A 17,596-nucleotide genomic window follows, 5' to 3' on the forward strand; every position below is an offset into this window, starting at 1 on the left:
AAAATAGCCCAAATTTACAATTAGCACGCTTTAGCTTTTGTGTTTGCTTTTGTCCAAATAAAGAATAAAGCGGTTGGGTGCCCAAAGAGTTGGGCTATGCCCAAATATAATGTCCAATAACGAATATTTAAATCATATGCCCATGCGTAGACAAAATAATAAATATATGTCAAGCGCTTTAATAAATAAATACATCAAAATAAATATTGGCGCCACCCCTAAGATGCGTGCCAATAACAAATGATAATTTCTTCTAAATAACTTGAATACATGCTATCACCCAGTGCTTTCCAGCGCCAGATCCACTTGCTCTACACATAAACTAAAGTATTCACAATTGTTAGAAAATAATAAAATTAAATCGCCAAAAGTGAATACCTAGCAGTCTTTAGCTACAAAATAAATAAATAGGTTGGAACTCAGTCCTAACCTTAATTTATTACAAGTGTGCACTCTAAACTCATAAATGTCCATTAATTTAAATATGTATTTTGTGGAATCACCCACTTGCACATTAAATTAAGGAGACACCCAAAAAGGATGAGCATCCCCATCGACTTTTCGCCCAAGGAATCCACCTTGTGTATGAGCCCTGGCAAATAAATATAAGTTTATGGAATCCACTGCAAAAACCTCACGGAATCCACTATGGAATATGCCTCTTGGCATCATACCCCCGGGGTGGGATAGCAATTGTTCTCAATTGCTATTAGCTCAATGTGGAGTGGGTAGTGAAGAGTTAGCATTTAGGTCACGAGCGTGCATCTATTGGGCCTCTTCAACAGGATGATTTTTCAATTTCACCAAATATCTAAAATATCTACGGCCAATTCTAGTGGTCATAAATTCGGTATCTAAAATAGTCTCAGGTTCAAGGATTTGAGTTTCGTCTTCTAACAAAGGAGGATTGTCATAGACAGGATGGACAGGTAATTGACCATTGAAAGGTCGTAACAAACTAATATGAAAAGTGTTGTGGATTTTCCAGTTTTGGGGTAGTTCTAATTTAAAAGCATTGTCATTGATTTTGTGAATGATTTTGAAAGGTCCATAAAATCTAGGAGCTAACTTTACAACAGGGTGTTTCTCAACACTTTGTAGCCTTCACTCTTCAATTTGTAAGCAAACATAATCGTCAATTGTAAAATTCACAGTTTTTCTTTTCTTGTTTGCTTGTTTAGTATATGATTGCTGGGCTTTTGCAATCGTATCTTTAACTTCATGGAAAATAGAGCATGCATGTGGGCAGTATCATCAGTAGCTTTAACTTTGTTTAATAATGAAGTAAGAGGTGTAAGCAATCTATATCCATAAATGATTTTAAAATGTGATTTTCGTGTAGTTGTATGTGGTGTGTTATTATATGCAAACTGAAGTAAATGCAAGTGTGTATCCCAGGTTTGTGGTTTTGAAATTGTGTATGCACGTAAAAGATCTAAGATTGTGTTGTTTGTAGCTTATGTTTGCCCATTTGTTTCAGGATGAAATATAGATGAAAAATCAATCTTTGTTCCTAAGTTAGCAAACATAGTAGTCAAAAAATTATTGCAGAATCTGAAATCTCCATTAAAAAAATAACTTTTGGTAAACCATGGTTAGTAAAAAAAAAAATTGGAAACAATGTGGTAGCTTGAGATGCAATTAATGTTTTCTTGCATGGAATAAAATATGCTTGTTTGCTAAATCGATCTACAATAGTCCATATCATATCGTGATTAGCTTGAGTGTTAGGCGGACTAGTAATAAAATCCATTGAAATATGCTCCCATGGTCTTTCATGGATTGGTAAATGCATTAACAAACCATACTACTTACCATGGTGTCACTTTAACTCTTTGACAAATTAAACACTCAGATACAAAGTTAGATACATCGAATTTCATCTGTAGCCAATAAAAATCTTCAATCAAAGTATGTAAAGTAGAAATAATACCTCTATGCTCTTGATATGGGGAACAATGAATTTCCTACAACATAAAAGATCTAAATGGAACAGTTACACATAACATTTTCTCATAAAACATAAATCCACAAGAATAAGAAAATGAATCAATTGGAATCCAATTATTGGTAATTAATTTATTCCAAGCAGCTTGAAAACTAGGGTCTTGGTCATAGGTTTCTTTCATAGGGATAAAAGAATCAAAAAAGATATCAAAGAGATATTATGAATAGTCAGTCTTCTACTTAAAGCATCGGTAACAACATTTTCTTTTCTGGGTTGATATTGGATAAGTGGATGAAAACTTTGAATAAAAGAAGCCCATTTAATGTTTCGATCAAATATTTATGGTTGACTAAGGAGATGTTTAATACTTTGTTGGTCAGTTTTGATCATGAATTCAGATCCCATTAAATAGTGTTTCCATTGACGTAAAGCTTGTACTACAACTAGCAATTCCTTATCATAAGTAGAATACTTGAGCTCTAGAGAGCTAAAGCTGCTACTAGTGTAAGTTATGGGATGGGAATCTTGCATAAGGACAGCTCCTATTCTAGATCCACTAGCGTCAGTGACTACTAGGAAAAATGGTCTAGTAAAGTCAAGAAGTTGCAATACAGGAGCATGAGTTAAGCATGTTTCAGTAAATCAAAGGACTTTTGCTGATTTTTAGACCAATGATACATAATATCTTTCTTTAATAATTTTGTCAAAGGTAATGCAAGCAATGAAAATTTTCTCACAATTTTTTTATAAAAGCTGACAAGACCTAAGAAATAACGTAATTCATGTACATTTTTAGGTATTAGCCAATTCAAAATTGCTTATATCTTTTCAGGATTAACTTTAATACCTTCAAATGAAACAATATGTCCTAAGTATTCAATTTGTGTTTGAAAAATTCACTCTTTTCAGGATTAGCATATAATTGATTCTCTTTTAGTAATTTGAAAACCAAAGATAACTGTTCATAATGCTCGTTCTCATTCTTACTAAAAATCAGCATGCCATCAAAGAAAGCAATGACACAATGCTGATGCTTAAAAAAGATACGATTCATCATACAACTGAATGTAGCTGGTGCATTAGTTAATCCAAAAGGCATAGCTAGTAATTCATATATCCAAATTGAGTTCTAAGTGCAGTTTTAAAAATGTCAAATGTGTCTAGTCGTACTTGACGGTATCCAGATTTAAGATCTATTTTGCTAAATATTGCAGCCCCTTGTAGTTTGTCCATAAGATCATCTACCCTAGGAATGGGATATCTATTTTGACAATAATTTTATTTAGGACACGATAATCAATGCACATCCTATAAGTGTTGTTTTTCTTTTTAACTAATAAGACAAGTGCACCAAATGGATAACTACTAGGTCTAATAAGTCCTCGAGTTAATATTTCTTCAACAGTTGGAATTTCTTTCTGTTCAATTTGATTATGTCGATAAGGTGCTTTACATGGTGGTTGAGAACTTGGAATTAGGTCTATTTTATGATCTTTAGGACGTATGGGTGGTAAACCAGGTGGTAAGTTAGCAGCAAAACAATCTTTAAATTGTGAAAGAAATTGTGCATACCTAGGATGCATTTTATTTTCCTTAACTTCAATTTCATTCACCCAGATTAAATAAGATTTGCTACCTTTTCTTAATGCACGTTTAGCATGTGTATGACTAAGCAATGGAAAATTATCAAAAGTGTGCATACTATGCCATGTGATTTGTTTCCCATGAGAATGAATCTTCATTGAATACGTAAAATAATCTATATCGAGATTATACCAATGACGCCAAGGCATGCATAGAATAATGTCACTAGATTGCAAAGTCACAACTAGAAAATTTCTACATTTAACATAATCACCAATTATAATTTCTAAGTCATGCACTTCTTGTGTTCCATTGTATCTAGTGTCTAAGAATGCAGCCTTGATGTGATAATGAGTAGAAACAATATGTAATTTCAATTCTTTGACTAATTTTGTAAAAATAAAGTCGTGTGTACTCCCATCATCATGTAAAACAATCTTTTCTTTACCATACACAAAATACTTCATCGTTAATAAAGAATGGAGATTTGGTATACTTGGTAAAGTATCTAAAGTAGTACCATTATCATCATCGTCTTCCGTAAAATTTGGCATTTCTTCATGATCTTTATCTTCAGTCGTCGGTCCCAAATAGTTGATGTGAACAAGTTGCTTTTTGGATTAACAATTCGCCGCTAGATGTCCAAGTTGATCGCATTTGTAACAACTATGGATTTGGCTTTAGACACATTATTGGTAATAGTAAAAAGTTTAGGAATGTTGGGATTTGACTAAAGAGATGGCTTAGGATTTGGATTTGTGTTTGATGGTAAAGCAGGGGGCCGTGTCCAAGATTTATGGAATAAAGATGAAAGGAAATAATTTTGATTGATACTTTGAAAATTAGAATTGAATTGTTTTGTACCGAAGTTACCATTCTTTGAAAATTGTTGTGGTCCCTTCTCTCGTCCTTGAATCTTATCTTTAGCATCATGGGCCAAGAAAATTGCATCTTCGAGAGTCATTGGCTTAAACATGTTCACTTCTGCATAGAAGTGACAAAGTAACCCAAACATAAACTTACGCTTATGAGTCGCCTCAGGTATATCTTTGAGCATTCGTAGTTGTAATAAAGCATTTCAAAGATACTCGGTATATTGGAAAATAGGCTCGCAATCTCTTTGTTGCAGAATATCCCATTATTTGATTGCTTTTTTGTGAAATTGAGGTGGAAGAAAATTCTGCAAAATTTTCTTTTCGAAAGTCTTCCAAGTAGTAGGACAATCAATGCTTTTGCAGACAACAGTCCACCATAAGGATGCTCTGCCCATTAAATGATTAGTGACACACTTGATTTTGTCTTTTTCAGCATACTGTTCTTCATAAAAATAATCATCAAATTGGCTGATAAAAGCAAGTATAGTCTTTTACTTATCTTTGTTTATTTCTGAATAGATTGCGCTTTAAGTGTTGCATCGATCGTACGTCGTATAATAACTTCAGATTGTGGTTCATCTTGATTGACAGTAGATCATTGCAGAGTGGCCAATTGAGCTTGCAAAGTTTGACGTGCTCTTCGTTTCTCTTGAAGCTGCATCATAATTAGGTCCAATTTTTGCTCCATCGTTGGTTCCAGTAAATCACTCTTTGGCCATAAAATCTTTCATATTTTGATCGGTCATCTTGCAAAATTTCAAACAACCTCACACACTCAAAATCTTGTTAGCCGGATGAGTGTAGCTCAAGTTCGGGATTACAAGGCTTTTTTTTAAATTTAAATGTGGCTTTTGATGATCTTTCTTCTTCACGGCTATGGAAATTGATGTCGGCTTTCTTCCAAGAGGATATGTCGTCCGTGTAGACTGCATAGAGCAAACTGTGTGCTTGAACTTAGCTTTGTCAGAGCATAGGTGCGAATGGGGCCTTGCAGAGAAGTTAAAATCGGCTCAAGAGTTGCTGTGTATGAACTCCCGCTATGGAAGAGATTTAAAACCTTGGGATTTTAGCCTTTGTAGCTTAGTAAGCTTTACGCTTGAATCTTTTTAAAGAAAAACGTGTTTAGACTTAATCAAATTGACTAAGACGTCAATATAAATCGGAAGATGCCGCCGAACGGCAGTTCATCCTGCCACCACAGCGTTGTGAGTTCCCAATTATTAAGCTTTTTTTAAAAAAATCTTAAGTGTTAAGCTTAGTCACTAATGAAACTGGAAGTCGTCGAGAAAAAATGGACTTAACAATTGAAACTTTCCGGGTGGTCCTCCGCCTGTAGAGGCTGGTCCTTTACGATCTAAGTGCGTAATAGGGGGTTTTTATCGCCAAGAACGCACTGGTATTGACGGGTTTTCGCGAGAGTGACTGTAGAGATCGATCATTCCAGAAGCTTTGCCTTCGTACGAGATGGTAAGCAATTGGAAGCCCTCGATCTCAGCTTCGCTTTGATATCACTGATGCACAAATCGGATATTATATGCGTACGTAGCGAGCGTCGGAAGGTCCCCAAGAACAAAGAACTCTACTTTTTGCTCAAAAACTAAGGGAGAAAATTTGCACAACATGATACAAGAAGACCAATTGGGTACAATCTCCCCCCATGCTCTATGTGAGCGCTTCACAAAGCATGTATTTAATATATTATATTAATATATTATTCATCTCCAAGCTAAAAAATAGCCCAAATTTATGATTAGCACGCTTTAGCTTTTGTGTTTGCTTTTTTCCAAATAAAGAATAAAGCGGTTCGACGCCCAAAGAGTCGAGCTATGCCCAAATACAATGTCCGATAACAAAAATTTAAATCGTGCACCCATGTGCATACAAAATAATAAATATATGTCAAGTGATTTAATAAATAAGCACGTCAAAATAAATATTGGTGCCACGCCTAAGATACACGCCCATAAAAAATGATAATTTCTTCTAAATAACTTGAATACACGCTATCACCCAGTACTTCCTAGTGCCACCGGCACCTACTCTACACATCAAACAACTGAAGCATTCACAATTGTTAGAAAATAATAAAATTAAACCGATAAAAATGAATACCTAGTAGTCTTCAGCTACAAAATAAATAAATAGGTTGGAACTCAATTCTAACCTTAATTTATTACAAGTGCGCACTCTAAACTCATAAACGTCCATTAATTTAAATGTGTATTTTTCGAAATCACCCGCTATGGAATCAACCACTTACACATTAAATTAACGAGACACCGGAAAAGAACATGCGTCCCCATCGACCATTCGCATAAGGAATCTACCATGTGTACGAGCCCTGACAAATAAATATAAGTTTACGGTATCCACTGGAAAAACCTCATGGAATCCATCGTGGAATATGCCTCATGGCATCAGAAAACTTCTAGATCCCAAGATAAATCCTTGATATAGATCCTACTTAAAATTATCTGAATATTAGAAAGAAAATTTGAAAAGGTTGTTCTACCTTCTTGGAGAGGCACACACTACAAGATATAGACCTTATAGCGACGTTTAAAGCGACGAAAATACAAACAACAAAATTTGCCCCCGTCGTCGGAAAAAGCGTCGTTATTGACGACGCCATGGTATCGTCGCTATTTGCGTCGCTATATGCGTCGCTATTTGCGTCTCTATATGCGTCGCAAATTTGCGTCGCTATATGCGTCGCTATTTGCGTCGCTATATGCGTCGCAAATGCACGGTTGCAGAGAATTTGCGACGCTGATAGCGACGACAATAGCGACGCCTGCAGTAAATTTGCGACGCAAATAGCGACGGTAACAGAGGAAAAAAAAATTTTGTGGCAGGGCAGCAAGCTGCCCTGCCACATATAGCACTGTGTGCTGTATGAGAGCCATACAAAATAGTTTCTGCACTGCTGCATACAAAGCGTTTGCAAACAAAAAGAATCTATACTGAAATCATAAAACTGATAGATGAAATAAATACATGATATCGCATAAAATGCGATTGGTACAATCATAAAACAATATCACTAATACATAGAAAATGTCTACATAGATCGGGCGACTAAAAACTAAAGGTATGTGAGCGCTAAGGATCCGAGGGCGAGCTACAAATCGTCGTCCCCCGAAAGCTCGTCCCTCTGCAAAGGAGCATCAAACGGATTCTGCAGAAAAAGAAACAACATATCAATCCACCATACAATAATGCATTCAAATATCTCATGGTAACTACGGACATGAAAGATGAGAGACTTACTGGGCCGCCGCGTCTGTACAATCGGTCGATCAATGATCTGAGACCGTGCCTCTCTGCATATTGAGTCTCAAGGCCTTGCGGATCACGATTTGTAATGGAGTGCTGCAAAGAAAACAAAATGCTAACTGTTAGAAATATGATTGTCAGTACAAATAATATCTCAAAAAAACAAATAAGCAAAACAAAAGAGAAACTTACAAAGTCCTCCAAATATGTCCTGTGGCCGCCACTCCCAAGATGATGTACCGATCCGGCCTCGATTCGTGCCCTCGCCGCCTCCCGCTGCTGACTCCAACGTCCTGGCGAATTTGTAGCCTCCTCCCTCAGTCGGCGCCAGTCCTCTGCATCTAACCACTCGGGCTTTGGAGCCCCACTCTTGATTGCCTTGCGTGCGTCGGATCGTCTATGTGACATGTATGCACGCATGCAATCCATCATCCAGCCCGTAGAGAATCTATCCACTGCGGCTGGCACCGGGAACTCCTCATGCAAGGATGCTACTATGTACTCCTTGCTCCCCTCCGGTATGTTCCTCCAATGATCCAGGACGTTGTGCCGAAAAACTTGTTGGCACAACTCCCTCATGCGAGCTATCACCCTCCTCCCCTCATCATTCATGATGATAGCTCCTGACCTGCCATCCACTAGGTATCCATAATCCCTAGGAGTGTGCCTCGTATGGGCCCTCTCCCATCTCCGTCCACGCTCCTGGGCATATCCAGGAGACCCCTGAACATCCGGTGTACCGACGGGGGTACCCTCTCCCGGAGTGCCACTGAAAGGGGTGCCACCAGAGGGGGTGCCACCAAAAGGAGTGCCACCAGAGGGGGTGCCCCCAAAAGGAGTGCCACCAAAAGGCGTGACATCTGCCGACGGCTGCGCAAAAGCCGGAGTAACTGGAGTGGACGTCCCCACAGGTGTGACAAATCCTGGAGGTGACCGAGCTCTAGCTGAACGACGAGACGGAGACACCGCGTCCGTGTCTCCACAGCAGCACCCCCCTGATCCTCCTGCAGTCGCAGTCCCTCCCTCTGGCCCAAGTCGCGAGCGTCGAGATCGTCTGCTCGAAGCTGAAGCATCTGATCGCACTGAAGCTGATCTAGCAGAGCGCCCTGACGAAGAACGAGACAGCTCCTGATCTGCTATCTCTCTGAATCTCGCGAGCTGATCTGGAGACATACGTGCCATCATCTCCTGAAACTCCTCATCGCTCATCCCTCGACTCATCCTGAAAATAAAGATACCTGCAGAGATAAAAAATAATGTTAGAATAATCAATTGAAACTATACAAAGCGCATTAATATAAATCATTTTTGAAAAATCCATCTTAAAATGCATATCTTATCTACCTTTATGGAAGATCTAAACAACGAATTGAGTAATACAATTCTCCAAGAATGAAGTATTCTATGGTCCCATGTTAATCTCCTGACATAACTCTGCATACACTGGAAGGTCGATAGACATGTCACCACAAAAGAACGAGTCTGCCTCGTTCTCAAAAAATTCTACGACTTCTGTATTTCCATCATTGTTAGCCGATGCGGGCTCCAAGCTTGCGGTGGCCTCCACCCCTTGTAATTTCGATCCCTCTATTTGCATATATTCTTCATCTATGCCTGGAACATCGCTTTGATCGTATACTCTCGCACCTCTAGGAGTTGAAGGTATAACATACCACCATCGAGGTTGTCGGGGATTTGGATAGAAGATTACCTGTTCACAAACACTTACAAACCGTCTTCAAACCATTGTGACATAAAGCATGTCGTATTACAATTAGCAAGCAAATGACTAGAAGATTACCTGTTCACAATGTGCCGGCAACACAAAGGTGTCGCGCAAATCCATCCATTTTTTTTCGGAATCTATTTCGAGAAATCCAGATGGACCTCGTCGAACCGTTGTGCCAGCTCCTCCAAGTACCACTTTGAACCACTGCACATCGAATATTATCATGGAGAAGCTACGGTAATCCACCGTAATAATACTTTGCAAATTCCCAAAATACTCCATCTCATCCACAACCGTGTTCGGATCCGTTGCTCGTCGCCGGCTCTCTTGCTCAAACCTTGCCATGACACCACAGTCCATTGTGGAGCGCATTTTGTCAATACGCTCCACCCGAAAATGCCGTCCGCGCGACCACGCTGCACTATATATTTTGTACTGCACATTGAAACACTCAAATTAGATGTAGCAAACAAATTCAGATACGACACATTCTAAACCCCTCATTACCTTTGGACTACATCCCCTCGAGAACTCCCACTCCTCCATTGAGACCTCTGCCCCTTCGCTGGATGCTGCGATCAAGGCTCCATGCAACCATCGTGTTGACATAAACCGCGGCATCTCCTCCATGCCTTCGGGATATCGAATCGGTCGGTGACGCGTACTGCATCGGAATTCAGCTCGCGCTTCCTCTCGATCTTGCCTTGCAATCTGGTACTTGGCGAGCCACGTCTCCATGGAGGCATGGTGCAACATACAAAAGCGATTCACTTTCTCTTCCATTGAGGCATCCATTCTTTTTTCTACCCCATTTCCAACCACCACATCTCCAGTCAGCCTGTCATCGTCCTTGAGCGTCCATAGCATTTCATTGTCTGGTTCCACCGTTGGTAGCCATTGTGAGATATGCACTAATGCCTCTGACACCAACCAACCCTCCGCCATGCTACCTTCCGGACGAGCTCGTTGTCGCACAAAGCCTTTCAGGGTTTTCATGAAGCGCTCCAGGAAGAACATCCATCGCGTATGGACAGGTCCGGCAATCTCCACTTCGTCCACAAGATGCACAAGAAGGTGAACTTGTATCGTGAGCATGCTAGTGGGCAGGTATTTCTCAAAGAGACAGACCGTCTCAACTGCTCCCCGCCTTGCGGATTCAATAGAGGACGTCTTAATCTCTTTCTGTGAGATCCATTGCACCAAAGTCGACAGCTTGTAAATGGCCCCACGAATTTCTGGAGTTAGGCATCCCGCGATCGCGATCGGTAGGACAAACTGCCACAAATGAGAAAGCATTAAGAATAATGGTCACTTTTCAAATTTCAAAATGTCCACGCTTATTAAAATCCATTCTGTTCACAAACCTGACATATCTTATGCCAATCATGGGATTTTAGCCCAGACATTTGGTCATCTTTAGAAAATGCGGACCTGAGAGAACGCATCATACCCGTCGGAGTGCGGATAGACTTGATTACTTGCTTCACAATGCGCTCTTCTTTGGTAGACAAAACCCAGGGAGCGCGAGGAAGCTGCACTCCCCCTTCAGCACTCGACTGCGGCCAAAGCGCCTCCATCTTACCTACCTCCTTTAAATCCATTCGTGACCCTATAGTGTCTCTCTTTCCTGTGATGTGGTCCCATAGCAAGCTGCCCACATTTTTGAAAATATGCATGGGATCCAACAAGTGGTTGACCTGTAAGTGGGTCCAATATGGCAACTCGTAGAAAACTGAGAACCGTCGCATTCCATTTGGATGTGATTCCGGGTTTACCATTTTCAGCTCGTACCAGCTTGCAGCGTTCATACGTGCTGGAGGTCGTCCAAGAAAACCTTCCCTGAGTTCATGATCCTCCGGCAAGAAAGTGGCGTGTCCTTGATATACCATCTTCTTCATGGTTCGTGACCTTCGGGCGTCTAACTGTGGCCCACACAATGGACATGCATGATAACCTGAGGTAACGAGACCTGCAAGGCGATCCACGACCTAGTGAATACTTGATTGAATGAAATAAAATATAGATATTACCGGCGTGAACAAATGTCTGCTCACCTGAGCACTCTCCCAATCCCGGAAAGTCATGCATCGTCCACATGAGAATGGCTCGAATGTTGGCTGACCGCCGACCATCGCGCCTGCTCATATCTTGCACCGTGACCCCCTCCTCCCACAAAATCTTAAGCTCATCGACTAATGGACGAAGATACACGTCCATATTTTTTACTTTGTAGCGGCCCGGGACGAGCAAGCTAAGGATGAGATGTCCTTTCTTCGTAGAAAGCCATGGAGGAATGTTGTAGTTGACAAGCACTATAGGCCACACACTGTAAGAAGTCGAGCGCAGACCGAATGGGTTCACACCATCCATGGCGAGACCGAGCCGAAGATTCCTTGGCTCTCGCGCAAAGCCTGGGAAGGTAGAGTCAATGTGGCTCCATGCGCGCGAATCTGCTGATATTCGTTGCACTCCATCCGTAGACCTATTCTGCACATGCCACGTTGTCAAGCTTGCCATGGCAGACGTGCGAAACATGTGGTTTATGCGGGGGATGAGCGGAAAGTGTCTGAGGACTTTTTGAGGGATGGTCTGCCCTTGCAAGTCCTGTCGATACCTGTGAGCACCACACTTTGGACATGTCTCCATAGTCTCGTATTCATCTCGAAACAATATGCAGTCGTTGATACATGCATGGATGTTATTGTAGTCCATGCCAAGCTTCCGTAAAACATGTCGTGCATCATCACGAGACTCAGGCATGGTGTTTGCAGGTGGCAATATATGATATTTCAATAACCTGAAAACATCATAAAACACCTTGAAAAATCCATCCATATTTACAATAATACTTTTTAAAAAAAAAACAATGAAGTCTGTATGCAAGGTACCTGAATAACTCAGTCACACTCGTATCGCTCCAACCGTATTTCGCTTGCACACTTAAGAGTGCAAGCAATGTCTTCAACCGAGATACTCGGCACCCATCATATAATGGTATGGATGCTTCCTCTCTAAGCGGGTCAGATGTCTCAACATCCATGGGAATCAATGCATCGATCATTGCCTCCATCTCAGGCTCCAAGATTGTAGGCAAGTCGGGAAGGTTGTCTGTCTCCTCTGGCATTGACGATATAGATGGGCCTTGCGAGTGGTCTATTGGCTCCTGCCATCCATCCATCTCACGTCCACGAACTCTTCTAATTGGCCGCAAAGGGTGCTCTCCCCCTTGGGTCGAGACATCACCCCCCTGGACACAAAATTTGCCAACAAGACCCAATCTTATTGTGTATGGTTTTCAATTAGCTTGAGAGTACAATGCATGAAAAATGCTAACTTGAAAATACCGTTTGCTGAAAATCTGCAATCGCCTGATCAATAATCTCAGGTTGAAACTCGCCAAATCGTCGTACGTGTTCTATAGACAATCGACGTTTTCGTCTAATTGCCAACTTGCATTGAGAGCAAGGACATGGGACACGCTGATTAAGATACGACTCGCGGTCTTGAACAATAGGACCTTCTTCGTTTGCCATCTTATCTACATTACAGCAAACGAGGCTTAAATGGATAGCTTTTTGGAGATGTACGTCAACTTGCAAGTTGACCATAAACCTTGCATTGTATATAGTAGTCGAGAGATTTTCCGATGTTATATCTCGGCCTTGTATCATGCTCAACGATTTGTTTGTCCCGGTAGATAATTTTTTGTTATATCTCGGCTTTGAGTATAAGTAATCCATTTTAAAATTAATGCGCGCCATCTATGAAATTTTACAACTATAGTAATAAAATTTATTTCAATCAATTCTACTCATAGTCATAAGACCTGAGAGAAATTATCCTATACTCAATTTAAGGGATCTCCACTTCTATAACAATAATTTTGGGTTAATTTTGATGAAGTACGTGGCCGTATGCAAAGCACATTGCATACCATTATCGATACGTATATTATCTTAAATTTCATTCCCTTCCCTCTCCCTCTCCCTCTCCCTCACCCTCTCCCTCTCTTTCTCTCACCCTCTCCCTCACCCTCTCGTTCTCTTTCTCTCCCTCTCTCATTTCCTCCCTCCTCCTCCCTCTCCCTCTCCCTCCCTCTTTCTCCCTCTCCCTCTCCCTCGCTCCCTCGCTCCCTCTCCCTCCCCCTCCCTCTTTCTCTCCCTCTCTCATTTCCTTCCCCTCCCCCTCCCTCTCCCTCTCCCTCTCCCTCTCTTTTTCTCCCTCTCCCTCTCTATCTCTCTTTCTCTCTCATTTCCTAAACAAGCAAAAAATAAAGTGATTTAAACATCCTCCAAGCAAAAGGGAGAGGGAGAGATACAATGCACTCTCCCTCTCTTTCTCTTTCTATCCCTCTCTCATTTCCTTCCCCTTCCTATCCCTCTCACTCTCTTTCTCTCTCATTTCCTCTCCTAAACAAGAAAAAAATAAAGTGATTCAAACATTAAACAAGCAAAAGGGAGAGGGAGGGAGAGAGAGAATGCACTCTCCCTCCTTCTCCCTCTCTTTTTCTTTCTCTCCCTCTCCTATTTCCTCCCCCTCCCTCTCCCTCTCCCTCTATTTCTCTTTCTCTTTCTTTCCCTTTCCCTCTCCCTCTCCCTCTCTTTCTCTCTTACTCTCTCGTTTCCTCTCCTAAACAAGCAAAGAAGAAAGTAATTTAAACATTAAACAAGCAAAAGGGAGAGAGAGAGAGAGAGAATGCACTCTCACTCTCTTTCTCTCCCTCTCCCTCTCTTTCTCTCCCTCTCTCTCCCTCTCCCTCTCCTTCTCTTTCTTTTCCTCTCCTAAATAAACAAAAGAGAACGATTTAAACCTTCAACAAGTAAAAGAAAGAGAGAGGGAGACTCACCAATGAGATATGGCGAGCGTGGGCGGCTTCTCTTTGCAACGAGGGCTCCTCCTCTCCTTCGCGAACAACGACGGTGGCGGTGGCGGCGGCGGCGGCAACAAGTCTCTTCCTCCTCTTCTTTCACAAAGCCTTGGCTCTCTCCCTCGCTCTCGCTCTCAAAAGGCGAAGAAAACAAAATGAAAACGGCGCTCTGGTTTCGGCCGCGCTTTTTTTTTCCTGCGGCGTCGCTATATGCGTCGCTATATGCGTCGCTATTTGCGTCGCTATTTGCGTCGCTATTTGCGTCGCAAATAGCGACGCAAATAGCGACGAAATAGCGTCGCTATTTGCGTCGCAAATAGCGACGCAAATAGCGACGCGTATAGCGACGCATATAGCGACGCCAATAGCGACGCCAATAGCGACGCCGATAAACGCCGTCGCTAATCGGCGTCGCTATTGCCCCAGTCCCTTGTAGTGACACAACTTGGAGTAAATAAACTTTCAAGGAGGATATATGGAAATTCAAGTAGCAATGATAATTTCCAAGGATTCATTTTATCCAAGAAGGATCGTCCAGTGTCCAAGTAAAGATGATGAAAAATTGGATACTAGAAAAGAACCCATGGTAGAGGGAAAGCATTAAGATGGATTCAGTGCATGGATTTTTCAAAAATTGTTTGATATATACACCATCTGTAGATTGGTGTGTATATGAGATTTTGAGGTTTTATATATAGCTTTTGGATTATGGTCACAAAGATTATTCATGTTTTAATCCATGTATTGAGCCATAGTCTCCTTTTGTGTTGGTCTATCATCCCAAGTGTGTGTATGTGCCTTTCCCTTGGGCATATCTGTTGGTTGTATTGCATATTGATTGCTCTGCTAAGTCATATGAGATGAAGTCTCTCATTTTTACCTCTATCTGCCTCCATTAAATCTTTCAAATTCTAGATTCTCTTTCTTTCATCTCCTTCCAACTCTCATTCTCCCTACACCTTTTTGTCTCATACACCTTGGGATAGATCATTAACCATACACACTCTTACATTGGTGAACCAACGTGAAGGTCAATAGAAGAAGTGCAATCATAGGAGATCCATCAAGTTTTAAATTAGATGGTCAATAAAATGCAAGTTCGTGAGAAGCTTGATGTTGTAGCTCTTGTGAGTGCTTTGCAAGCAGTGAAACATGAGATGAAGTAATGCATAGGGTTCCGTAGCATACATGGAGCTAGTATTTTTTTGATCTCATTAGGGCCAAAAACATTTCAAAAATGGCACTTGTAATAAAATGATTAAGTTACTAATTAGTTGAGGTTTTAAAATAATGAACCCTCCAAATTTGGCCATTCAGACGTGATTAATGAGAGAATTTATTATTCATTTAAGAGGTTAGCCATTAAATGCCTAAGGACGTTAACTCATGTCAGAGGTCACTTTTCGGCCATTATTCTTTCATTTTGAATATTTTACTATCACGTTTCCCACCAAAATCACACTTCTTTTTTCGCCTGTATTCATTTGAATCATCGTTCTCTCCTCTTCACTTTGTTTCTTAGTTCTTAAAGTAGATTTTACTCTGTCGTAAAATTTCTCACCAAAATCACGTCCGGTTCTTACCAACATCGTGCATTGGTCTCCCTTTGTCTCCCTTCGTCTCCTTTCACAAAATCTTGAGAAGGTGATCATCAATAATCAAAAGAGTCTCTACACAGAGGATCAATACCACTTACTTGCTGATTGAGCTATAGAGATATGGTTCTCCATGGACCTGAGACGAGATCATCTTGTTAGTTTTCAGCAGACCCAACTAGGTTGGGACATCCAAGCTGCATCTTTACTTCAACCCCTAAGATATCCATTCTGTAAGATTTTGTTTCAACTAAATCCAAGCATTTTCTTCAATCTCTTCAATTTGATTCATAAGAAAATGGGTAAAAGGGTCCCATGGTGTTGATGCAAATTGATAGGGATAGATATACTAAGGATAATCCTTAAGCTAATAGAATAGAAAGTGAAAATTTTCACTTTGATCTTGACACTTGAAAATAGAATATCTTCATTATACAGTGTTGTAATATCAACTTTTTAGCAAGGACTAATTGATAAGACAAGGATAATATATTATAATTAGAAGAAAGGAAGTACTTTGATTTCTGGGAGATAAAACTATTTACCTAGTAATAGACTAAAAATATTCATTATTCAATTTTGTCTCTTAAAATATAAAAAAATTAAACAAGTAATAGATAGAAGTATTAGTGATATTGTGTATCATATCAACTTTAGGACTAAGATGATTTTATGTGTGCAGGATGCTTCGAAGAATATGAAGGATACAACTTCTTACTTAATATTAGCTATTGGGAGTATTTTTCTCATTATACCCTCAACTATGATTAGCACTATGGGGTTTCAAGTTTCAATATCTTCAATTGTGATTCTTATTAGCACTATCAGATTTCAATACCTAAATGGTGGCTTGATGTCATGGGATGATACTACTCATGATATCATATCCTAGCAAATCTCTTAAGATCTATTCCCTTGATTTGTAAGAAGAAATAGAAAGGACTTGAATCTATTTCGTTCTCTCAGAACTCTGATTCTAAAGCAGACTGATTTTATAATTGAAAGCATCACTACATTATTGATGCTTTATCCTTGTATATCTTTTTTCAAATGTAATATATCTTAATTTCACAAAAAAAAGACCATCAAAATAATCAGTCTCCATTACACAAAAAAAATTTACATAACTTTATTAGGCTCTGAAAACATTTTAGAAATTTTTTAAGCTTTTTTTAAGCTCGTTTGCTATTTTAAAAATATTTCTAAGCAAAAAATGGCCTAAAAGAGACCCAAAAAATCACAAAAAAACCACCCAAAAATAGCATTGCCGATACAACGCGAATATAGGTATCCGAGTGTCCATTGCCGATACAACGCGAATATGGGTATCCGAGACACTGTCCATTGCCGATACAACGCGAATATGGGTATCCGACACTCGGATACCCATATTCGCGTTGTATCGGCAATGCATTGCCGATACAACGCGGATACCCATATTCGGATACCCATATTTGCGTTGTATCGGCAATGCTATTTTTGGGTGGTTTTTTTGTGATTTTTGGGTCTCTTTTAGGCTGTTTTTTGCTTAGAAATATTTTTAAAATAGCAAAAGAGCTCAAAAAAATTCAAAAAAAATTCTATGAGTTTATTAGGCTTTGAAAAAAATTTAAAAGTTTTTAAAGATTTTTTTGACCTCATTTGCTATTTTTTAAAATATTTTTAAGCAAAAAAGGCCTAAAAAAGATCCAAAAAATCACAAAAAAACCACCCAAAAATAGC

General features: G+C 40.0%; 1 protein-coding gene across 1 annotated transcript; it reads right to left on the reverse strand.

Moving 5' to 3' along the window:
* Positions 1-5,548: 5,548 nt before the first annotated feature.
* LOC148018732 (uncharacterized) lies at positions 5,549-12,247 on the reverse strand. Its single transcript, XM_087701238.1, has 4 exons — positions 11,467-12,247; positions 10,777-11,381; positions 10,331-10,687; positions 5,549-5,596 (listed from the first exon to the last, which is right to left on the reverse strand). Exons 1-4 carry the CDS (start codon positions 12,245-12,247, stop codon positions 5,549-5,551), a joined length of 1,791 nt encoding a protein of 596 aa, XP_087557364.1.
* Between the last annotated feature and the right edge of the window lie 5,349 nt (positions 12,248-17,596).

This window comes from Lygodium microphyllum, chromosome 20 (assembly GCF_053477565.2).
Source record: "Lygodium microphyllum isolate KBCC chromosome 20, Lygodium_microphyllum_v1.1.10, whole genome shotgun sequence".
NCBI classification, from domain to species: Eukaryota; Viridiplantae; Streptophyta; class Polypodiopsida; order Schizaeales; family Lygodiaceae; genus Lygodium; species Lygodium microphyllum.

Bases quoted from the DNA above. Each gene is read 5' to 3' on its own strand.
- LOC148018732 (XM_087701238.1), bottom strand. From the start codon at position 12,247: ATGGATGGATTTTTCAAGGTGTTTTATGATGTTTTCAGGTTATTGAAA. The intron at 11,382-11,466 runs GTGAGCAGACAT...ATCGCCTTGCAG, and splicing joins GGGATTGGGAGAGTGCTCAG to GTCTCGTTACCTCAGGTTAT. The intron at 5,597-10,330 runs GCATTAGTGCAT...CTGTGGTGGCAG, and splicing joins AGGGTTGGTTGGTGTCAGAG to GATGAACTGCCGTTCGGCGG.